Source organism: Hypanus sabinus, chromosome 20 (genome assembly GCF_030144855.1).
Source record: "Hypanus sabinus isolate sHypSab1 chromosome 20, sHypSab1.hap1, whole genome shotgun sequence".
In the NCBI taxonomy this organism is placed as follows: Eukaryota; Metazoa; Chordata; class Chondrichthyes; order Myliobatiformes; family Dasyatidae; genus Hypanus; species Hypanus sabinus.
In genome coordinates, this window is record NC_082725.1 from 44,248,931 (window position 1) to 44,272,793 (window position 23,863).

The 23,863-nt window shown below is 43.9% G+C and overlaps 1 protein-coding gene across 1 annotated transcript in view; it reads right to left on the reverse strand.

The window, feature by feature from the left end:
• The window catches only part of LOC132378470 (uncharacterized protein C7orf57-like), an 87,751-nt gene that overhangs the window by 50,904 nt on the left and 12,984 nt on the right, over positions 1–23,863 (reverse strand). Inside the window, exons 2-3 of the mRNA XM_059945406.1 lie at positions 10,589–10,642; positions 1,471–1,665 (exon numbers count right to left, since the gene is read on the reverse strand). Of these exons, the coding sequence (XP_059801389.1) occupies positions 1,471–1,665; positions 10,589–10,619 (226 nt within the window). The 5' untranslated portion in view covers positions 10,620–10,642. The remainder of the gene's footprint in view (positions 1–1,470; positions 1,666–10,588; positions 10,643–23,863) is intronic.

Sequence of the window (23,863 nt, forward strand, 5' to 3'; positions counted from 1 at the left end):
CAAATGCATAACATATGGCTATCCTACAGACAGCTCCTAAATTTATGATTTCACCTGACTACACCTCCCCCCATCTTTACCTACATCTAATTCAACAAATTGGTCAGCCTCAATTAGCCTCACATGCTGACCTGCCAACCCAACCTAAACCCCTTACTACTCACCAATATGACAACAACTCAACCCCACTTCCCTCGTCAATCCTGAACATCGATTCCCCCACATTACTGCTAGACTCTCATCCACCAACATGATTAGTGGCAACCAAACTTCACTCAGGTCCATTCCTATTGCCTACTGTTTGGTGCCGACTATTCTTTCAATATCTGTACAGTAGCCCCACCTCTAAACCTCTCTCCCCCACTACTCCACACTGTGGACTTACCGATTTTCCTCTGTACATCCTGCCCTGGAAACTGTGAAAAAGAATATTGATTTGGCAAGGTCTGCTCAGTGGCGCACAATACCTTGGTCTTCTTTGAACTAGCCCTAACTCATGAGCTTTTCAGTTCCAAAGGAATTCACTTCTAATCCATGAGCAGCAGAGAACCAACTGATGCTGAAGGACACAGACAATAACCATAAAGTTATAGTATAAGATTCAAATGAGGCAAGCTTTTTTGTTGTTGCAGGAAATATAGACAACAAAAATGGATCAAATCTCCCCCTGTAAAATTTATAGACACTCTACTTCAAGCTGAATACATGGAAGTGACTAACTGAAGAAAAACTATTGAGATGCTGTTGGTCAGGCATCTCCAAAACCTATATGCCAAGAAGCAAGCTTCACTTCTATATAACTTAACCAGACAAGATTAGAAACTCATGGAATGTTACTCTTAACATATCATCGAAGCACCAAAGTTGTTATGTCATCAGAAATCATCCAATTGTTTTGTTATTGCTGCTAATAAATTCCAACGTACATTCTCAAATCTTTAAAATAAATTGTTCTCTGGTGTTTGTAATGTTTAACTACAGCTTCAGTTCTGGTAGGCAAATATAATTTGTAAAAGAAGGAAAAACACCTCATAACTGGCTTTCGAATGCAATTACTTTACCTTGTTAATATTCACATAAATTATGATTTACTGACAGAAATTATGAAGCTGTTACTTAATTATAATTACATCCTGGTTTTATGTACAGATTAAAGATATTACCAAAAATAACTAATGGTGAAATATTAAGTTCTCAGAATGGATAGATAAAATTCAGAACTTCGTTTCCTATTTTCTAGAATTAGTGGATATAGTTATTCAGACATCTAGAAAACTTTTAATCAATTGCCACATGTTTAATAAACATACAAGTGGTCTTCATTAAATCATGTATGAAGAATTTAAGAATTATCATGAAGTTCCAACTGCCTAATAAACCAAATGAATTATAGTTCTTATCTGTAACTATCTCACAAGAGGGTTAACCAATTGCACAATTACTCTTCAAATAAAATTACTTCCTTCTTACCTGCCCTGCCTCCTTGCTTGGCTAATTTTACATAATCTGAATCTGTGTCCCTAATCCATAATCTGCGTCTCTCAAAAGCAATCTCCTTGTGAGGCTCTGCAAGATCACTCAAACCTGGGATCTGGGAAGGCGGTGGAAGCTGCAGTTGGCTCTTGTCAGTTTGATTTGGTTTCCGAGGAATGTGGTAAAACCAATCTATAAAAGGCAAAAAGCATTACAATATGTGGCAGTGTTCTCAAATTTCTTCTCTAACTGGCTTGTTACATACTTCAAACAATTTTATAAGTAACTTTGTGAAATTGATGTACATGGTGATGTTAATTTAGCTAGCCGAAGTGGACTAAGTTTGACATCTTGCCCATCAGTCAAGTTAATTTTATATACATAAAGTTAATTATATGTACATAACAATCCTCCAATCAGTATTCATTTCTGTAGAAGTTACGCTGCTCAAGTGGAAGAAATTTATGTAGTTTCTACTTTGTCTGTTCTTTAAATAAGACTATTTTATGAGTAGATAAACTCTGGTGTATAATTAACCGTTTGTTATATAACGTGGCCCAGTGTTGGTACTCTAACTCATTGATTAATGTTGTTGTCAATTAATTACCCCATTATTAAAATGTTATTCCAATTAATTGTTCTGCTTTATTGATTCACTGCTTATTTTGGAATAATCTCATTATTGTTCTAGCTATCACCCAGTTCACACTACTCAACCTTTATGAAATGTTGTTTCATCTTTTCATAAGTGTCTTGAGTATAAAATATAGGCTGCCACTACGTGAGGGTGTGCTGCACTCTTAGAGATGCCGTCTTTCAGATGCTAAACTGAGAGGAGAAGGGGAGGGGGATGGAAGGGAGGGAAGTGGAAGGGAAGAAGGCGAGGGGAGGGAAGGGAAGGAGGGGAGGGAGGAGGAGAGAGGAGGAAAGAGGAGAGGAGGGACAAGCTGTACCATTCAATACTCATAAATAAGAACACAAGAAATGGGAACTTGTGGAGACCAGTTTACCCTTTGAGCCCATTCCACCATTCAATAAGATCATGGCTGATCTAATCTTACATTCAGCTCCAGAATATTGATGGCAACAGTGCTATGGCCATCAACAACAGATGTTTACATTTACTCTGTTGTATAAAAACATTAACACCACCTATTACAGTCGTCAGGTCTTCCTAAATGCAAACATAGAATGCTCTATTTTCTGAGCAGTCACAGAGGTAACTAAGCATTATACATTCATCAGAAAACATCCCTCCTTTCCTTACAAATTGAAATAAAATCTTTGATTAGGCAATTAATTAAAGATGGGTTGATCTAAGCTATTTTTCTGAGGAAAAATATTTTCTGGTGCTGGCAAGATTGACGTCCAACGATCACAATTATCTTCCAATGCACAAAATATATTATTTTCATTCAATGTCCATTGAATTCAAGGTTTTTTAATTCTACATTCAATCAAATGCTTGACATCAAGGGCAGTCACTTCCAGCTTATCTCTGGAATTTATTTCTTTGGCCCCAAGATTGTGATTGAGACCTGGAACCAATTTCTCCCATTAAAAGCCAAACTAGACATTGATAAGCATACTAATGCTGCTTGACACCCTCTATCAATGATACCTTGCATGAAGAATTGATTGTATGTGGTCTGCCTGACAATATCTGCACTGAGTTTCTGCTGTTGCAGGGCAATTTTCCACATTGTCAAGTAGATGTCAGTATTGTAACCGAACACTTACAATGCAGCATATTCTGGGTATAAGCCGTCATTTTACCAGCCTCTAATTGTCTAGTTTCAAAGCTCTCATTGCATCCAGAGTTCTCTGAATGCGAAGTGAATCAATGATGAGAATCTCAGGAGGAAGCCAAGATGAATTATCTCCATTTCAACAACTTAAAAAGCCAAAAGATACAGAAACTGTATTTTTAGAATTACAACACAAAAATAGAAATGGGAAATAAGAAAAAAAAATACACGTTTGTAGAACCCTGTCTGTCCACATTAGATGTTTAAAGTGCAAAGTATGGAATAAAAGAAAAACAGTTACAGGTAAAATGCTGAATCATGGATGAAATAGCAGAGAAAGGTACCTTGCAGCCAATCAATCTGGCATCTATTATTGATTAATACTATATTATTCTGCCCATATTCCCTGAATCCCCCTCCAGATTTTACCACACTATGGCAGCGGCTGAATAATCTACCAACGTAGGTACATCCTTGACGTGTGGGAGGAAGCTGCAGCACCCAGAAGAAATCCATGCTATCAAAGGAGAACGTGCACCTTCCACACCGACAGAGGTGAGAACTGAAATCGGTTTACTGGAGTGAGTGAGACAGCAATCCTATCAGCTGCAAAGTGTGTGCCACAAGGAGAAAACATTTGGGTTTCTACATTAATCAAGCAAGATATTATTATTTTAAAAATATTCTTGTATTAATGTTATGTCCTGAAAAGTATTCCAAAACTAAGGATATGTCATTGGTGATGCTCTAAAGAATCAAAACAGGGAGTTAGCTATATGTAATATTTATAGATTTTGATTTTTAATCATCTTTATAAGGACATAAGTTTCCTAAAGCCAAACACATAGCAAAACTAGGGATCTAAGATATCAACAGTTTCCTTGTTAGAGTCTAATTGAGGTATTTGCAGTGACTGGCATTTGTTTTGTCACCAAGGTGTGATTCATTCATAATCTCAATAAAGGGAATAATCATGACAGGCAAGATTAAGAAGCAGTCAATATTAGAAGTCTAGTCTGCTACATATGTCTTTCTCCACTGCTTACTGCAACATATAAATCAATATGTCAGTACAGCATTGTGTAAACAGAAATAAATCATTCCAGGAATTAGGCATTACAATAAGAGAACTTGGCCTGATTGAGATATAATAATATGAATGGTACATAAGTCTTAAAAAGGCAGCAGGATAATGCTGCACAGTGCAGGCTGTGCAGTTGCTAATGTCAACTGGCAGCCCCACTGCTACTAGTGGAGGCCCATTTATATATAAATTGCTTTGGGGATAGCAATGTAACTGAACTCAAAATTTCTAGTTTCCAGCAAGTTCTGTAGATTTTAATTTCAGGGTAATGTCAATTTTTCTCTATCAATGTCTTGCTCGCACTTCACCTCATTGACAAGGATTTCAATTGCATAAGCCTGTAAGTAAGCTGGGTTGAGAGAAGCCAAATTGGTAACAGTCCTACAGCCTGAGGTCCAAATTACAGAGGGGGATCCAATAGTTAGAAGGATGGTAGGGGTGAGAAGCAGATAATATTGTAGAGCTTAGGTCCAGTCATCATGGGAGGTCATTTGTGATTTAGGGCCTGATCATAAGAGTAAACATGGCTGCAGGAAGCATTTGACCTGATGATGGCCGAAATGGAGATGATTGGGAGGCCCCAGTAGTTTTGTCCCATAGGAAATGTGGTGTGCAATTGGGATCACTGGGCATGGGAATGTCAGGAGACATTCTTTATAATGGAATAAGGGAGAAGCAGATGTTAATTGAGATAAAGGACAAATTCCAATGATAACTAGGAGATCCTGCCTATTGCAAAGTGCTTCAATAGTTGACTGTGCAGTAACTAGTTGGACACCCTGTTTTGTTCCTGTCAATATAGGTATAGATCCAATTTAGGCTTTATCTCTCTCAATAAAAGTGGACAGATTTAAGCCATAGGCTAGCAATGTAGTTAACAAAATAAACATCAACACCCCTGCAATTAAGAATCTTCTCGTCACAGATATTAGCTATAAAGGTACATTTCTCTACTATCTTCTTCACATCTGTTTTCACTTGTCAGTAATTTTTACATTCAGTAAACATATAAAGGTTATTGAAACAAAAGCCTATAATATTAATCCAATAAATTTAATCCCATGGTGTTAATTACTAAAATGTTATAAGCATGTTGGATGATCACTGTTAAAATTGCATCCAATTTGTTTTGATGGTGTTCTTTTTTTTTAATATTATCCTCTGATCAAACCTAACCACACCCATTTTCATAAATTAATGTACATTCCAGGATCGAATGTCATGCTAGTTGTAAGCAGTACAAGCAGGCCTTCTAAAATACTGTGTGTCATATCTTGGCACCTGTCATCACTTTAGCCCTATGTGCCAGATAATGGTGAGAACAGCGTTATTGTTAAGTAAAAATCTACTGAGTCTTCACTTCCAAATATTGCTATGTCAAGTAAAAAATGAGCTTCCTAACACTTAACTTCCATTGTCTCACTCAATGAAAATGCCTTCAATTAGTTCCACTATTATTTCAGACATTGCCACTATTTCTTATCTATTGTATTTAGAGATATAGCATGAACAGGCCTTCTAGTCCTGAGAGCCATGCTGCCCGGCAACTTAATTATTTAATGCTAACCTTATCACAGGACAGTTTACAATGACCAATTAACCCACTAACCAGTTCATCTTTGGATTGTGGTTGCAAACTGAAGCAGCCAGAGGAAAGCCACGGTCATGGGGAGAATATACAAACTCTGTGCAGACGGTGCTGGAATTGAACTCCAAACCCTGGCGCTCTGAGCTGTCATAGTGTTGTGCCAGCTGCTATGCTACCATAGTGACCAATGTCATATAGATCCATTATAACCAATTCTGACATATCATTCTCCTCCTTGCAATATCATCCAAAGATGTAATAGTTTGCAAGTATAAACTGATTAGAATGAGACTAATGGGATTGCTTCGCAGGGAGCAGGCATGGGCCCAAATAGAATGAATGGTTTCCTTCTGTGCCATAATAACTAAGAATGAATTACCTAATTGGACCTCTGCATCACCTTTCTTGGCTCCTCAATTGCCTCCATAGAGCAATTTTTTTTCAGCTTATCTGATTGGTTGATACCAACATCCAATTACCTAGCTAGAATAGTAATAATAGTAACAGCTTTCATAGGGTTGTACAGCACAGAAACTGGACCTTCACCCACCATGTCCAAGTCCACCACTGTACTTAATCTGCGTGCCTCATTTGGTCCATGGGCCTCCATACCTTGGCAATTCAATTACTTCTTAAATGTTGTGAGTTCCTGCCTCAACTACTTTCACATATTAGAATCAGAATCAGGTTTAACATCACTGGCATATGTCATGGCAGCAGTACATTGCAATACATTAAAAAATCATAGATTACAATAAGAAATATATTTATATAAAATGTATTAAATAAGTAGTACAAAAAGTGAGCGATTCTGAAATCTGATGGCAGTGGGCTAGAAACTTAACTAAAATGCTGAGTGTGTGTCTTCAGGCTCCTGCACCTCCTCCTTGATGGCAGCAATGAGAAAGTATGTCCTGGGTGACAGGGGTCCTTAATGATGGTTGCTACATATTCAAGGCATTACCTTATGAAGATGTTCTCAATGCTGGTGAGGCTAGTGCCCACGACGGAGCTGGCTGAATTTGTAACTTTCTGCAGTTTTTTTTTCAATCCTGGGCAGTGGCCGCTCCATACCAGATGGTGCTGCAAAGAGTTAGAATACTCTCCACAGTACATCAGTAGAAATTTGCAGTTTTTTGTGACATACCAAATCTCCTGAAACTCTTGATGAAATACAGCCATTGTCGTGCCTTCTTTGTAATTGTATCAATATGTTGGGCCTATGATAGATCATCAGATGTTGATATCCAGTAATTTGAAACTGCTCCCCCTTCCCACTGCTGATTCCTAGATGAGGCTGGTGTATGTTCCCACAACTTTCCCTTCCTGAAGACCATAATCAATTCCTTAATCTTACTGATGTCGAGTGCAAGCTTGTTGGTTGTCATTTTAACAACACTCAACCAGGTGATCTACTGTATCTCACTCTGGTACGCCTCCTCATTACCATCTGAATTTCTGCCAACAATAGTTGTGTCATCAGCAAATTTATAGGGTGTGTTTAAGCTATGCGCAGCCACATTGTTGTGGGTGAAGAGAGAATAGAACACTGGGCTAAGCACGCATCCTTCAGGTGCACAAGTGTTCAAGTGTTAATTGTCAGTGAGGAGGAGATGTTATTTCTGATCTGTATGAACTGTCGTCTCCCAATGAGGAAGTCAAGGATCCAGTTGCAGAGGGAGGTACAGAGGCCCAGGTTTTGGAACTTGTTGATTCGTACTGAAGTGTTGAACACTGAGCTGTAATCAATAAACAACAGCCTAATATAAGTATTGCTTTGGTCCAGGTGATCCAAGACTGAGATTGCATCTGCTGTAGACCTATTGTGGTAATAGGCAAATTGAACTGGATCCAGGTACTTGCTTAGGCTAGAGTTGGTTCTGGCCATGATCAACCTCTCAAAGCACTTCATCACTCATAGGTGAGTGCGGCTGGACGATGGGCAACGAAGCAGCTCACCCTGTTCTTCTTGGGCACTGGAATGATCGTCACCCCTTTTGAAGTAGGTAGGAACCTCCAACTGCAACTGTGAGACATTGAAGCTGGCCTTGAACATTCCCACAGGTAAGTTGGCACAGATTTTCAGTGTCTAACACCCTAATGAAAGATTTTCTGACGTCGACCTCTGACAATTAGCACATTACAGATTCCCTGTAAATCTCTATCTCTCATGTATTCCCATGCCCTGTTACTTTAAATACTGTCATCAAAGGAAAATACACTCTGTAGCCACGTTATTAGGTACACCTTACATCAACCAATCATGTGACAGCAACTGCATGCATAAAAGCATGCAGACATGGTTAAGAGGTTCAGTTGTTGTTCAGACCAAACATCAGAATGGGAAAGAAATGTGATCTAAGTGACTTTGACTGTGGAATGATATTTGGTGCCAGATGGGATGGTTTGAGTATCTTAGAAACTACTGATCTGCTAGCATTTTTATGCATAACATGCTCTAAAATTTAAAGAGAATGGTGTGAAAAACAAAAAAAAAATCCTGTGAGCAGCAGATCTGTGGATGAAAACACCTTGTTAATGAGAGAGGTCAGAGGAGAATGATCAGACTGCTTCAAGCTGACAGGAAGGTGACTGTAACTCAAGTAACCATGCATTATAACAGTGTTGTGCAGAAGAGCATTTCTGAACATACAATATGTCAAACCTTGAAGTGGATGTGTTCCAGCAGTAGAAGACCATGAGTATACATTGTGGCCACTTTATTAGGTACAGGAAGTACCTAATGAAGTGGCTACTAAGTGTATATTCATATATATTCCTATCCTATACAAATAATCAGGTCACCACTCAGCTTCTTCTGTCCCAGGAAAAACAAACATAGGCTATCAATATTTTTCTTTAAAACCAAAATGTCCCACTCCTGACAGCATCTTGGTGAACTCCTCTGCACTCTGTACAGGGCAGTGCTAACTCTTCTTTTATTTCCTTTCCCAATTGACAATCTTCAATTCTTCTCAGAAACCTTAACAGAATGGATAAACCTGCCAGTAACTGGAAAACAATTTTCTGATAATGACAAGAGGGCATTGAACATGCTGGGAAGTGTGCTAAGTCCTGGATTGACCGTCTGAGTTAGAAAACTGACTGTAACCCTGTTTTAAATTGTATGGACTCAAAATAATTGACTGCAGCTCAAACATAAAAAAACTTACATAAACATTACATATTGCATCTCTAAAGATTTGGATAAATAAATTTAGCGTCAAATCATTATTAATTGGGCAAAGCTCAGTATTACCTTTGCTACGCAATCACTGAAAAGACCTCACAGGTCAAAGTCCTTACACTGTAATTAAATGTCATTGACGAAACTAGCTAATTCATGGCTTAAAAGGAATGGACAATTGTGGTGGATTTAAACTTAGACCATAGACCACAAGGTATAGGAGCAGAATTAGACCATTCAGCCTATTAAGTCTGCTCTGCCATTCCATCATGGCTGATCCCATATACCACTCAACCCCATACACCTGCCTTCTCACCTTATCCTTTGACGCCCTGACCGATCAGCAAACTATCAACTTCCACCTTAAATATACCATGAATTTGGCCTCCACTGCAGTCTGTGGCAGAGCATTGCACAGATTTACTACTCTCTGGCTAAAAAAGTTCCACTTTATCTCTGTTCTGAAAGGTTGCGCCTCAATTTGGAGGCTGTGCCCTCTAGTTCTGGATACCCCCACCAGAGGGAACATCATCTCCACATCCACTTTATCTAGTATTTTCAACATTCAGTAAGTTTCAATGAGATCCCCACATATTCTTCTAAATTCCAGTGAGCACAAGTCCAAAGCTGCCAAATGCTCCTCAGATGTTAAACCCTTCATTCCTCGTGAACCTCTTCTGGACTCTCTCCAATGACAACCTGTTTAAAGAAGCTCAAACCCTGCAAATGCATTTATGCTTTTTAAAGGACAATTTGAGGACAATCACAACAGCAAAATACTTGACATTTGACAATTCTCTGCCTTATGAAAGGTGTGAAATGACAGTTCTTTGACAACTATTGTGAGCTGTTGTCTTCCAATTTCATTTTGCCTCTCCTGAAGATTAATCTGTTTTAACATAGTCTGTATTGTTAAAATTGTTGGTGTAAAAGGATTCAATGCTCAAAAATAATGAGAAAAATATGCGTTCAGCAGTGATAAAAGCAGCAGTATTTTTCTCACCATCTTGTCATGTGTACTATATACTCAAAGAAAAAACAACAATCCATGTTTCTATTTAAAGTGTAGTTGTTCACATTGGAATTTCTTAGCAAAAACATCAGCTGAAATGGAACTCTTGATGACAACTGTATGCTGCAAAATGATATACAATTCCAAATTCTATATTCAGTAATCTGTCATGACATTTAGCCCCATCTGCTGGACAATGATGAGAACACCAGGCATCATTAGCTGCAGTGCTCCATTGAGGGTTACCTTCCAGATGTTACTCTTGCTAAATACCATCTCTTTGAAACTTTAATCTGCTATTAAAAATATTAATGTAGAACAACATCTAGGTAAGCTCACTTTTCCAATTACCTGATCTCCTGGAAGATTTAGCTGTGTGATGTCACCAGAGGGTTATGGATTTAAAATAGGCAAGTTAAAAACAAGCACAATCCATCTCATGAAATCTAAATTGTGCTTTAACTTAACATATTTGGAACAAAGGTAATTGACTTACCACAGTCACTAAACTGACTAGAGGAAGACATTTGTTTATTTCTTGCAAGTAGCTCTAGAGAACAAAAACAAAAGTATTATTTTTTGGCAAGCAATAAAGTTTGCAGAGTAAGTTTTGAAAAATACCTTACCTATTTAATGAGTGAAATCTGCTTTCATTTTAAGAAGGTAATCTAATAAATATTTAAGTGATTGGAACTCAAAGTTTAAACTTGCTCAGAGCACTTTTAGAATTTTTGTTGGTGCTTTACAACTTTTATCAACAATTGTTTTGATGGCTAATAATATATTTAATTTTTATATTCATTGGTTTATATTAATCGCTTAATTTTAACTAATTTATTTTTACTTCATTTGGTAATTGATTTCTTTAACACTGGGTAAGTAAAATGACCAACAATACATAAACTCAGCTAGAAGGTGAATTAGACATGGATTGTAATCATGAAAACATGGAATGGAAAATAAACATCACTGAATTGATAAAATTATTTCCTTTTTAGTTAGGTTTATGCAAAAAAAAACTTTAACATTTCTCGTGTTATGTGCCTAAGCCAGGACTTAATAGCTCTAATCCTTAGGAATTTCTAATCATCCATATTTTTATTAAAACTGCAAATAATTGACTAATTTAAAAACTACTCATTTGCATGACATATACTATATAATTTTATCCACTTTGTCTTCAATGAAAATTAGTGCTTGCAATGTATATTCTTGATATTTAAAAACTTGTACTAGTGACATTACTACATTTCAAAGGTAAGATGTCTTAGGCAAAGATGTAATGCACCACCTAATTAAATGTTGCTATTTGGCCTTCAATCTCACTTTTAAGGCCCTTGGCATCTCTGTTCTTTGTTTGTCATCATCTCGAGACCATCATGTTCTACAAGCAAGGCACCAAAATAAAATGAGAAAGTCACATGGTATAAAACACATTCTTGAAGATAATTACTTGCTTGTATATTTTTTCTCAATATATCTATTATCTAATCCTATTTATTACCATTGTATATACATACTTTTCCTCCAATGTCTCTATTTTCTGCATGGCTTGTCTATTTTGAGTGTTAATATTAATTTACATTTATTATTCAGTATTAAATGTATTTACTTTTCTCTAGAACATGGATATTTTTAACCAATATCTACGTTTATAGGCCCTAAAATCCTTATATATAGATACATTGAACTCAAATGTTGCCCAGAGTAAAATGCACAATCTCCAGTGTACATATATTGTTAACCCAGGTGTACATGTATTCACCGTCAATATATATATTCATGTAGCTCTCTTTGATAATTTACCTTCACTCTTTAACATATTTAATTTTCTCTAGTATACTATTATTTACTAGTGTTTATATTTATGTCCATTGGATATTGTTCACTATTGTGGATACACTCAGTATACTTTATTAGGGACAATTGCTCATTAATGTAAGTATCTAACTCAATGTATAAAATCACACAGACATGGTCAAGAGGTCTAGTGGAGTTAGGGAGGGGCAGTAGGCTCAGCAGAGTTGGGTTTGAAGGCTTGTGAGTCATTTGGATGGCAGTTGGTGTTGCTGGTCAAAGATTAGACTGGGTTGGTGTTACTGGTCAATGATTGGTGTCGGTTGGGGTTGCTGGTCAATGATTAGAGTGGGTTGGGGTTGCTGGTCAATGATTTGACTGGGTTGGTGTTGCTGGTCAATGATTGGAGTCGGTTGGTGTTGCTGGTCTATCATTGGACTGGGTTGGTGTTGCTGGTCTATGATTGGAGTCGGTTGGTGTTGCTTGTCGATGATTGGAGTGGGTTGGTGTTGCTGGTCTATGATTGGAGTTGGTTGGTGTTGCTGGTCAATCATTGGAGTGGGTTGGTGTTGCTGGTCAATGATTGGAGTCGGTTGGTGTTGCTGGTCTATCATTGGACTGGGTTGGTGTTGCTGGTCTATGATTGGAGTCGGTTGGTGTTGCTTGTCGATGATTGGAGTGGGTTGGTGTTGCTGGTCTATGATTGGAGTTGGTTGGTGTTGCTGGTCAATCATTGGAGTGGGCTGGTGTTGCTGGTCTATGATTGGAGTTGGTTGGTGTTGCTGGTTGATGATTGGAGTTGGTTGGTGTTGCTGGTCTATGATTGGAGTGGGCTGGTGTTGCTGGTCAATCATTGGAGGGGTTGGTGTTGCTGGTCGATGATTGGAGTTGGTTGGTGTTGCTGGTCTATGATTGGAGTGGGTTGGTGTTGCTGGTCAATCATTGGAGTTGGTTGGTGTTGCTGGTCTATGATTGGAGTGGGTTGGTGTTGCTGCTCTATGATTGGAGTGGGTTGGGGTTGCTGGTCAATGATTGGACTGAGTTGGTGTTGCTGGTCTATGATTGGAGTGGGTTGGTGTTGCTTGTCGATGATTGGAGTGGGTTGGTGTTGCTGGTCTATGATTGGAGTCGGTTGGTGTTGCTAGTCAATGATTGGAGTGGGCTGGTGTTGCTGGTCGATGATTGGAGTTGGTTGGTGTTGCTGGTCTATGATTGGAGTGGGTTGGTGTTGCTGGTCAATGATTGGAGTGGGTTGGTGTTACTGGTCAATGATTGGTGTTGGTTGGGGTTGCTGGTCTATGATTGGAGTGGGTTGGTGTTGCTTGTCGATGATTGGAGTGGGTTGGTGTTGCTGGTCTATGATTGGAGTCGGTTGGTGTTGCTAGTCAATGATTGGAGTGGGTTGGTGTTGCTGGTCTATGATTGGAGTGGGTTGGTGTTGCTTGTCGATGATTGGAGTTGGTTGGTGTTGCTGGTCTATGATTGGAGTGGGTTGGTGTTGCTGGTCAATCATTGGAGTTGGTTGGTGTTGCTGGTCTATGATTGGAGTGGGTTGGTGTTGCTGGTCAATGATTGGAGTGGGTTGGTGTTACTGGTCAATGATTGGTGTCGGTTGGGGTTGCTGGTCAATGATTGGAGTGGGTTGGGGTTGCTGGTCAATGATTGGAGTGGGTTGGTGTTGCTGGTCTATGATTGGGGTGGGTTGGGTTTGCTGGTCAATGATTTGACTGGGTTGGTGTTGCTGGTCAATGATTGGAGTCGGTTGGTGTTGCTGGTCTATCATTGGACTGGGTTGGTGTTGCTGGTCTATGATTGGACTGGGTTGGTGTTGCTGGTCTATGATTGGAGTCGGTTGGTGTTGCTTGTCGATGATTGGAGTGGGTTGGTGTTGCTGGTCGATGATTGGAGTTGGTTGGTGTTGCTGGTCTATGATTGGAGTCGGTTGGTGTTGCTAGTCAATGATTGGAGTGGGTTGGTGTTGCTGGTCGATGATTGGAGTTGGTTGGTGTTGCTGGTCTATGATTGGAGTGGGTTGGTGTTGCTGGTCTATGATTAGAGTGGGTTGGTGTTGCTGGTCAATGATTGGAGGGGGTTGGTGTTACTGGTCAATGATTGGTGGTTGGGGTTGCTGGTCTATGATTGGAGTGGGTTGGTGTTGCTTGTCGATGATTGGAGTGGGTTGGTGTTGCTGGTCTATGATTGGAGTCGGTTGGTGTTGCTAGTCAATGATTGGAGTGGGTTGGTGTTGCTGGTCGATCATTGGAGTGGGTTGGTGTTGCTGGTCTATGATTGGAGTTGGTTGGTGTTGCTGGTCAATCATTGGAGTGGGTTGGTGTTGCTGGTCAATGATTGGAGTGGGTTGGTGTTGCTGGTCTATGATTGGAGTGGGTTGGAGTTGCTGGTCAATGATTGGACTGGGTTGGTGTTGCTGGTCTATGATTGGAGTTGGTTGGTGTTGCTTGTCGATGATTGGAGTGGGTTGGTGTTGCTGGTCTATGATTGGAGTCGGTTGGTGTTGCTAGTCAATGATTGGAGTGGGTTGGGGTTGCTGGTCGATGATTGGAGTTGGTTGGTGTTGCTGGTCGATGATTGGAGTTGGTTGGTGATGCTGGTCTATGATTGGAGTTGGTTGGTGTTGCTGGTCTATGATTGGAGTTGGTTGGTGTTGCTGGTCTATGATTGGAGTGGGTTGTGGTTGCTGGTCGATGATTGGACTGGATTGGTGTTGCTGGTCAATGATTGTAGTGGGTTGGTGTTGCTAGTCAATGATTGGAGTCGGTTGCTGTTGCTGGTCAATGATTGGAGTGGGTTGGTGTTGCTAGTCAATGATTGGATTGGGTTGGTGTTGCTGGTCTATGATTGGAGTGGGTTGGGGTTCCTGGTCTATGATTAGAGTGGGTTGGGGTTGCTGGTCAATGATTGGACTGGGTTGGTGTTGCTGGTCTATGATTGGAGTCGGTTGGTGTTGCTGGTCGATCATTGGAGTGTGTTGGGGTTGCTGGTCAATGATTGGAGTGGGTTGGTGTTGCTGTTCTATGATTGGAGTCGGTTGGTGTTGCTGGTCGATCATTGGACTGGGTTGGTGTTACTGGTCAATGATTGGAGTGGGTTGGTGTTGCTGGTCAATGATTGGAGTGGGTTGGTGTTGCTGGTCAATGATTGGACTGGGTTGGTGTTGCTGGTCTATGATTGGAGTGGGTTGGTGTTGCTAATCAATGATTGGACTGGGTTGGTGTTGCTGGTCAATGATTGGAGTCGGTTGGTGTTGCTGGTCTATCATTGGACTGGGTTGGTGTTGCTTGTCGATGATTGGAGTGGGTTGGTGTTGCTGGTCAATGATTGGACTGGGTTGGTGTTGCTGGTCAATGACTGGAGTGGGTTGGTGTTGCTAGTCAATGATTGGAGTCGGTTGGTGTTGCTGGTCTTTCATTGGACTGGGTTGGTGTTGCTGGTCTATGATTGGAGTGGGTTGGTGTTGCTGGTCAATGATTGGAGTGGGTTGGTGTTGCTGGTCTATGATTGGAGTGGGTTGGTGTTGCTGGTCAATGATTGGAGTGGGTTGGGGTTGCTGGTCAACGATTGGACTGGGTTGGTGTTGCTGGTCTATGATTGGAGTGGGTTGGTGTTGCTGGTCAATGATTGGACTGGGTTGGTGTTGCTGGTCGATGATTGGAGTGGGTTGGTGTTGCTGGTCAATGATTGGAGTGGGTTGGTGTTGCTGGTCTATGATTGGAGTCGGTTGGTGTTGCTGGTCGATCATTGGAGTGGGTTGGGGTTGCTGGTCAATGATTGGAGTGGGTTGGTGTTGCTGTTCTATGATTGGAGTCGGTTGGTGTTGCTGGTCGATCATTGGACTGGGTTGGTGTTACTGGTCAATGATTGGAGTGGGTTGGTGTTGCTGGTCAATGATTGGAGTGGGTTGGTGTTGCTGGTCAATGATTGGAGTGGGTTGGGGTTGCTGGTCAATGAGATTGGACTGGGTTGGTGTTGCTGGTCAATGATTGGAGTGGGTTGGGGTTGCTGGTCAATGATTGGACTGGGTTGGTGTTGCTGGTCTATGATTAGAGTGGGTTGGTGTTGCTAGTCAATGATTGGACTGGGTTGGTGTTGCTTGTCAATGATTGGAGTCGGTTGGTGTTGCTGGTCTATCATTGGACTGGGTTGGTGTTGCTGGTCGATGATTGGAGTGGGTTGGTGTTGCTGGTCAATGATTGGAGTGGGTTGGTGTTGCTGGTCAATGATTGGAGTGGGTTGGTGTTGCTGGTCTATGATTGGAGTGGGTTGGTATTGCTGGTGGATGATTGGATTGGGTTGGTGTTGCTGGTCGATGATTGAATTGGGTTGGTGTTGCTGGTCTATGATTGGAGTTGGTTGGTGTTGCTGGTCGATGATTGGAGTCTGTTGGTGTTGCTAGTCTATGACTGGTGTGGGGCTGTTTTGAAATTGTATGGTTTCAGGTAGTGTGGAGAATCCTGAAAAGAAACTGGAAATGGAGGTTGGGGTGGTGGGTGGGGGACAGTGCAGTTGGCAGGAGGAGGTTGGAATGATGTTGAATCTAGATCTGGAAAATGGAAAAAGAAACATAATATTGGAGTGATTTCAGTGACGGAGAGGAAGGGTGGGTTTTTTTGAAAAAAAAGGTAGTAATGCAGCGGTGTGCTACACGCAGCGCTAAAATTACGACACGGAGTCGGTAACTGCAGTCGAAGGAAAAAACTTTATTTGAAAACTTCAGCCTCACTTTTAAGCCTCCCTCAACCGGCCCCCCATGGCGCAGAGGCTCCAAAGCTCTGTGCTCGCAAACCCCCGTAGGCTATCTAATTGTGAGTCGGTTCGGATGCGCCAGGAAATGGGTCGCCACATAACCCCCCCCCCAGAACCAGCGATACACCCCCCAATGTCCACAGTCTGGGCCAGAACCTGCTTGGGAGGTCGGCCTCTGCGCCGAGGCGCCGGAAACTCGGCCGGTTGCGCCAGGTCCACATGGGCCGGTTTGAGGCGGTCCACTGTGAAAACCTCCTCTTTCCCCCCAATGTCCAGCACGAACGTGGACCTGTTGTTCCGGAGCACCATAAACGGCCCCTCGTATGGCCGCTGCAGCGGCGGCCGATGCCCGCCCCTTCGTACAAACACAAACTTACAGTTCTGTAGGTCTTTGGGTACGCAGGTCGAGTGCCGCCCGTGCTGTGAAGTGGGTTTGGGGGCCAGGTTACCGAGCTTCTCGCGTAGTCTGCCCAGGACTGCTGCGGGTTCTTCCTCTTGCCCCCTTGGGGCTGGTAGGAACTCCCCGGGGACGACCAGGGGCGCGCCGTATACCAATTCGGCCGACGAGGCATGCAGGTCGTCCTTGGGCGCTGTGCGGATGCCGAGTAGGACCCAGGGAAGCACGTCCGCCCAGTTGGCTCCTCGCAGGCGGGCCATGAGGGCCGACTTCAGGTGACGGTGGAAACGCTCCACTAGCCCATTCGACTGTGGGTGGTAGGCAGTTGTGTGGTGCAGCTGAGTCCCTAAAAGGCTGGCCATAGCTGACCACAGGTTGGAGGTGAACTGGGCGCTTCTGTCGGAGGTAATGTGGGCTGGTACACAAAAGCGAGATATCCAGGTGGCGATCAGGGCTCGGGCGCAAGATTCGGAGGTGGTGTCGGTGAGCGGGACCGCCTCCGGCCATCTTGTGAACCGGTCCACGATAGTCAGGAGGTGCCGCGCTCCGCGCGACACTGGCAGGGGGCCCACGATATTCACATGATTGTGGTCGAAACGCCGGTGGGCGGGATGGAACTGCTGCGGTGGGGCTTTCGTGTGCCGCTGCACCTTGGCCGTCTGGCAGTGCATGCACGTTTTGGCCCATTCACTGACCTGTTTGCGGAGTCCGTGCCAAACGAACCTGCTGGAAACCATCCGGACAGTTGTCCGGATGGAGGGATGCGCCAAGTTATGAATGGAGTCGAAAACGCGGTGCCGCCATGCTGTCGGGACGACTGGACGGGGCTGGCCGGTGGCGACGTCACAGAGTAGGGTCCTCTCACCTGGGCCTATGGTGAGGTCCTGGAGCTGCAAACCGGAGACTGCGGTTCTGTAACTCGGAATCTCCTCATCCGCCTGCTGCGCCTCTGCCAGTGCCTCAAAGTCTACCCCTTGGGAAAGGGCATGAACGGTAGGGCGAGAGAGCGCATCCGCCACGACATTGTTCTTACCCGAGACGTGCCGGACATCCGTCGTGTATTCAGAGATGTAGGACAGGTGGCGTTGCTGGCGGGACGACCAGGGGTCGGACGCTTTCGTAAACGCAAAGGTAAGCGGTTTGTGGTCCGTGAACGCGGTGAAGGGCCGACCTTCTAGGAAGTACCTGAAATGCCGGATTGCCAGGTAGAGCACCAACAGTTCCCGGTCGAAAGCACTGTATTTGAGCTCGGGTGGTCTCAGGTGTTTGCTGAAAAACGCCAGGGGTTGCCAGCGACCTGCGATGAGTTGCTCCAGCACCCCACCGACTGCCGTGTTTGATGCATCCACTGTGAGGGCGGTAGGGGCGTCCATTCTGGGATGTACTAGCATTGCAGCGTCCGCCAAAGCTTCCTTCGTTTGAACGAAAGCGGCGGCGGACTCCTCGTCCCAGGTAGTGTCCTTGCTCGGACTCGACATCAGGGCGAACAGGGGGCGCATGATCCGGGCAGCTGAAGGGAGGAAGCGGCGGTAGAAAGTGACCATATCTACGAATTCCTGAAGGCCTTTGATCGTGGTGGGTCGGGGAAAGAGGCGGACCTCATCTACCTGAGCGGGCAGAGGGGTTGCCCCGTCTTTAGTAATCCTGTGGCCCAGGAAGTCAATGGTATCGAGTCCGAACTGGCATTTGGCGGGGTTGATTGTAAGACCGTACTCACTCAGTCGGGTGCAGAGTTGACGGAGGTGGGACAGATGCTCCTGACGACTGCCGCTGGCTATGAGGATGTCATCCAAATAGATGAACGCGAAGTCCAGGTCCCGTCCCACCGTGTCCATTAACCGCTGGAACGTCTGTGCGGCATTCTTCAGGCCGAACGGCATGCGGAGGAACTCGAAAAGGCCGAAAGGGGTGATGAGAGCCGTTTTGGGGACGTCGTCAGGATGCATCGGGATTTGATGGTACCCTCGGACGAGGTCTACCTTGGAGAAGATCCGTGCGCCGTGCAGGTTTGCTGCAAAGTCCTGAATGTGCGGCACAGGGTAGCGGTCCGGTGTGGTAGCCTCGTTCAGCCTGCGGTAGTCGCCGCACGGTCTCCAGCCCCCCTTCGCTTTGGGCACCATGTGCAGGGGGGAGGCCCATGGGCTGTCGGACCGCCGGATGATCCCCAATTCCTCCATCCTCTGGAACTCCTCCTTCGCCAGTCGGAGCTTGTCCGGGGGAAGCCGCCGAGCGCGGGCGTGGAGGGGTGGTCCCTGGGTCGGGATGTGGTGCTGTACGCCGTGCCTGGGCATGTCCGCTGTGAACTGCGGTGCCAGAACCGATGGGAACTCCGCCAGGACCCTGGTGAAGTCGTTGTCGGACAGCGTGATGGAGCCGAGGTGAGGGGCTGGCAACTGGGCTGCACCCAGGGAGAATGTCTGAAAGGTCTCGGCATGTACCAGTCTCTTCCTGGGCAGGTCGACCAGTAGGCTGTGAGCCCGCAAAAAATCCGCACCCAGAAGCAGTTGGGCTACGGCGGCCAGTGTGAAGTCCCACGTGAACTGGCTGGAGCCGAACTGTAGCTGCACCTGACGGGTGCCATAGGTCCTTACTGTGCTGCCATTCACGGCCCTCAGGGGGGGACCCGGTGCCCTGCTGCAGGTGTCGTAACTCGTCGGAGGTAAAACGCTGATCTCAGCCCCAGTATCGACCAAAAACCTGCGTCCCGACCTTCTGTCCCACACATACAGGAGGCTATCCCGATGGCCAGCCGCCGTAGCCATCAGCGGCGGCTGGCCCTGGCGTTTCCCGGGAACTTGCAGGGCGGGCGACAACGGCGGGCTTCTGCGCCCCACCGCTGGTGGTAGAAGCACCAGTGTTCATTGGGCCAGGGGTTGGCGGGCTCTGTGGCCGGGCCTGGACTGGTTTGCTGCTGGAAGCATGACCGGGTGATCTGTGCGATGGACGCCCCACTCACCTTCTTGGCGTTCCACTGCAAGTCCGCCCGGGCTGCCACCTTCCGGGGGGTCACTGAAATCCGCGTCAGACAGCAGCAGGCGTATGTCCTCGGGCAGCTGCTCCAGGAATGCCTGCTCAAACATGAGGCATGTGTGTCCGTCGGCCAGAGACAACATCTCATTCATTAAAGCCGATGGAGGTCTGTCTCCCAAGCCATCCAGGTGCGGTAAACGGGCAGCCCGCTCGCGCCACGAGAGTCCGAAAGTCCTGAGGAGCAGGGCTTTGAATTCCGTGTACTTGCCGTCTGCCGGGGGCGACTTTACGAACTCCGCGACCTGGGCCGCTGTGTCCTGGTCGAGGGAGGTCACTACGTAGTAGTAGCGGGTGTCTTCTGAGGTGATCTGGCGAACGTGGAATTGGGCTTCGGCTTGCTGGAACCATAGGTCCGGGCGCTGTGTCCAGAAACCCAGCAGTTTCAACGAAACCGCATGAACAGAGGCGGCGTCGGTCATTTCTGGTCCAAAAATTGTTTGGACCGTCGGGGTCACCAATTGTAGCGGTGTGCTACACGCAGCGCTAAAATTACGACACGAAGTCGGTTACTGCAGTCGAAGGAAAAAACTTTATTCGAAAACTTCAGCCTCACTTTTAAGCATCCCTCAACCGGCCCCCCATGGCGCAGAGGCTCCAAAGCTCTGTGCTCGCAAACCCCCGTAGGCTATCTAATTGTGAGTCGGTTCGGATACGCCAGGAAATGGGTCGCCACAGTAAGACTTTAAGGTATTTGTGTTTAAATTTGATCCAGAACAGCCTCCTTCCATCTATCCCATTAAATTAACTGGAAAGTTAAAATCTGCTGTAGGGGGATAGATTGTGCTCACATTTTGAGAGCAGGGGATGTGTTAATAATTGTAGGGATAAAAAAACAGTGTGAGGAGGCATTACATGTGAAGACTTCGCTTGGTGAAAAGATAGTAACCATGTGGCCTTATCAAAATAGAGGTAATTGGGGTGTCATAAGAGGTATTCCAAAGGAGATTTCAATAGAGGAGGCCAAATCTAATTTATTGGGAAGTAAGGTTCAGGAGGTAAAGAGATTATAAGGTTAGAAATGGGGAAAAAATGGGGAAAAGATTTTGATGAGGTGAACCTCCCTAATAAAGTTAGTTTAAGGTATGTTATTTACAACATACAAGTTCGTATTCACCTCTGTTTAGATGTTTTAAATGTCAGAGAATTGGGCATAATACAGCAGTATGTATGGAAAACTAAGGTGTGGCAAGTGTCAGGGGATTGTGGAGAAGGTGTAAAGTTTAACTCTTGTAATTGTGGAGGAGAACAAGATGCAGTTTATAGAGGATGTGAAATGCTTAAGAAGGCAGCTACAGTTCAACAGATTAAAGTACATTTGGGTGTATCTTATGCAGAGGCTTTGCAAAAAGTTAAACAGAATGGTAATAAAATACTATCAGTCAGAGACTAGACTGTGAAGTCTACTCTTGGCACCACATTTCTCTTAATAAAGATAATTTACTAGTGGATAAAATGAAGTTGTGGTGTTTATAATGGATATGGTGAATTGTCTTGCTCAGAGACATCTGGTCATACCGAGAAAACTAAAATTATTGTGAAAGCTGCAGAAAAGTATTTTGGTATTTTGGAAGCTGTAGATGAAGCTCTGATGGGCAGGGTATCTGTATCCCATTCTATTTGTAAAGGAACACAATGGGATTAAGAATATTGCAGTGGAGTGTGAGAAACCTGATTTTCAATTATTAAGATTTTAATAAGTTTACTTCAGATTTGTCAAATCCTCCCAGTGTTATATGTAGTCAGTAAACCTAGTTGTTACCACATTTACGTTTTGCTTTGCAGGATTATTTTGCTATTAAGCATGATAGGTTAGTTGGTAGAGGGGATTGTGTTGCCTATTTTATAGGAAAGGTATGGAGTATAGATTTGTAAATGTGAGTACACTTGTTGTAGAAATATTTGGTTCAGTATTTAGGCGTATTAGAGTGGTTAATTTTTACAATCCTTGCAAAAAACTTTCTATTGATTTGTTTGGAAGTATACATAGCTCTAGCTGGTGACAGATAGGAGCTACAGGGAGGTAGTTACCCCTAGGTCGCAGGAGACAGGTACTTGGGTGACTGTCAGGAGAAGGAGGGGAAATGCGCAGCCACTGCAGAGTACACTAGTGGCCATTCCTCTCAATAAGAAGAGTAAAACTTTAGATACTGTTGAGGAGGACGAACTACTGAGGGGGAGACACAGCTACTGGATCTCTGGTACGGAATCTGGTGATGTGGCTCAGAAAACCAGAGGGATGAAGAAGACTGCAGTGTTGATAGGAGACTCCTTAGTCAGAGGAACAGAGATTAGGTTCTGTGGATGCAACAGAGACATCTGAATGGTATGCTCCTCCCTAGTGCCAAGATCAGGGATGTCTCGGATCGGGTATATGGCATTCTCAAGGGTGAAGGTGAGCAGCCAGATGTCTTGGTGCATACTGACACCATTGACATAGGTGAACAAGGTGAGAAGATCTTGAAGAGAGAATTTAGATAGCTTTGTAGAAAGCAGAGAAACAGGACCTCCAGGTTAGTAAATCTCTGGATTGTGTCCTGTGCCAGTGAGGAAAAGAATAGGATGGTTTGGCAAGTGAATGTGTGGCTGAGAAATTGATGCAGGGGACAGGTGTTCAGATTTCTGGATCATTGGGACCTCTTCTGGGGAAGGTATGTCCTGTACAAAAAGGACAGATTACACCTGAACCCAAGGGGGTCCAATATTGTTGCAGGCAGATTGGCCAGAGTTGTTCAGGTGGGTTTAAACTAATTTGGTAGGGGGAGGGGAACTGGAGTGATACTGCTGAAGATGAAGTAGTTGGTTTGTAAACAGAGGCATTGTGTAGTGAGTCTCCTAGCAAGGAGAGGCTGATGAAAGGACAAAATTGCAGTCAACAGGATGAGTTGCAATGTAAAATGCAGAGAAAATCAAAAAGGGTGAATACAGGGTTGAAGGTGTTACATTTGAATGCAGGCAATGGAATAAGGCAGGTGAACTTGTAGCACAGTTACAGATTGGCAGATATGATGTTGAGGGCATCACTGAATCATGGCTGAAAGAAGATTAAAAGGAGCTGAGAGATTAATGTCCATGTATACACATTGGATTGAAAGGACAGACAGGAAGGCAGAGGGGATGGTATTGCTCTGTTGATAAAAAGTGAAATCAAATCATTAGCAAGACGTAACATAGGGTTGGAAAATGTTGATTCACTGTGGATAGAGCCAAGGAACTGCAAGGATAAAAAGACCCTGATGGGAATTAAATACAGACACCCAAACAGTAGTAAGGATGAGGTCTGTAAATTGCAACAGGAGATAGAAAATACATGCCCAAAGAGCAATGTTATAATAGTCATGGGGGATTCCAATATGCAGGTAGATTGGGAAAATCAGGTTGATGCTGGATTCCAAAGAGGGAATTTCTAGAATGCCTACAAGTTGGCTTTTTAGAGTAGCTTGTGGTTGAGCCCAGTAGGAGATCAGCTATTCTGGATTAGGTGTTGTGCAATGATCTGGAATTGATTAGCACACTTAAGGTAAAATAATCTTGGGGGTAAGTGATCATAATTTGATCAAATTTACCCTGAATTTTGAGAAGGAGAAGCTAAAGTCAGATGTATCAGTATTACAGTGAAGTAATGGGAATTACAGAGACATGAGAGAGGAGTTGGCCAGAATTAATTGGAAAAGAACGCTGGCAGGGATGACAGCAGAGCAGCAATGGCTGGAATTTCTGGAAGCAATTTAGAAGGCACACCATATATACATCCCAAAGAGGAAGGCGTATTCTAAAGGCAACATG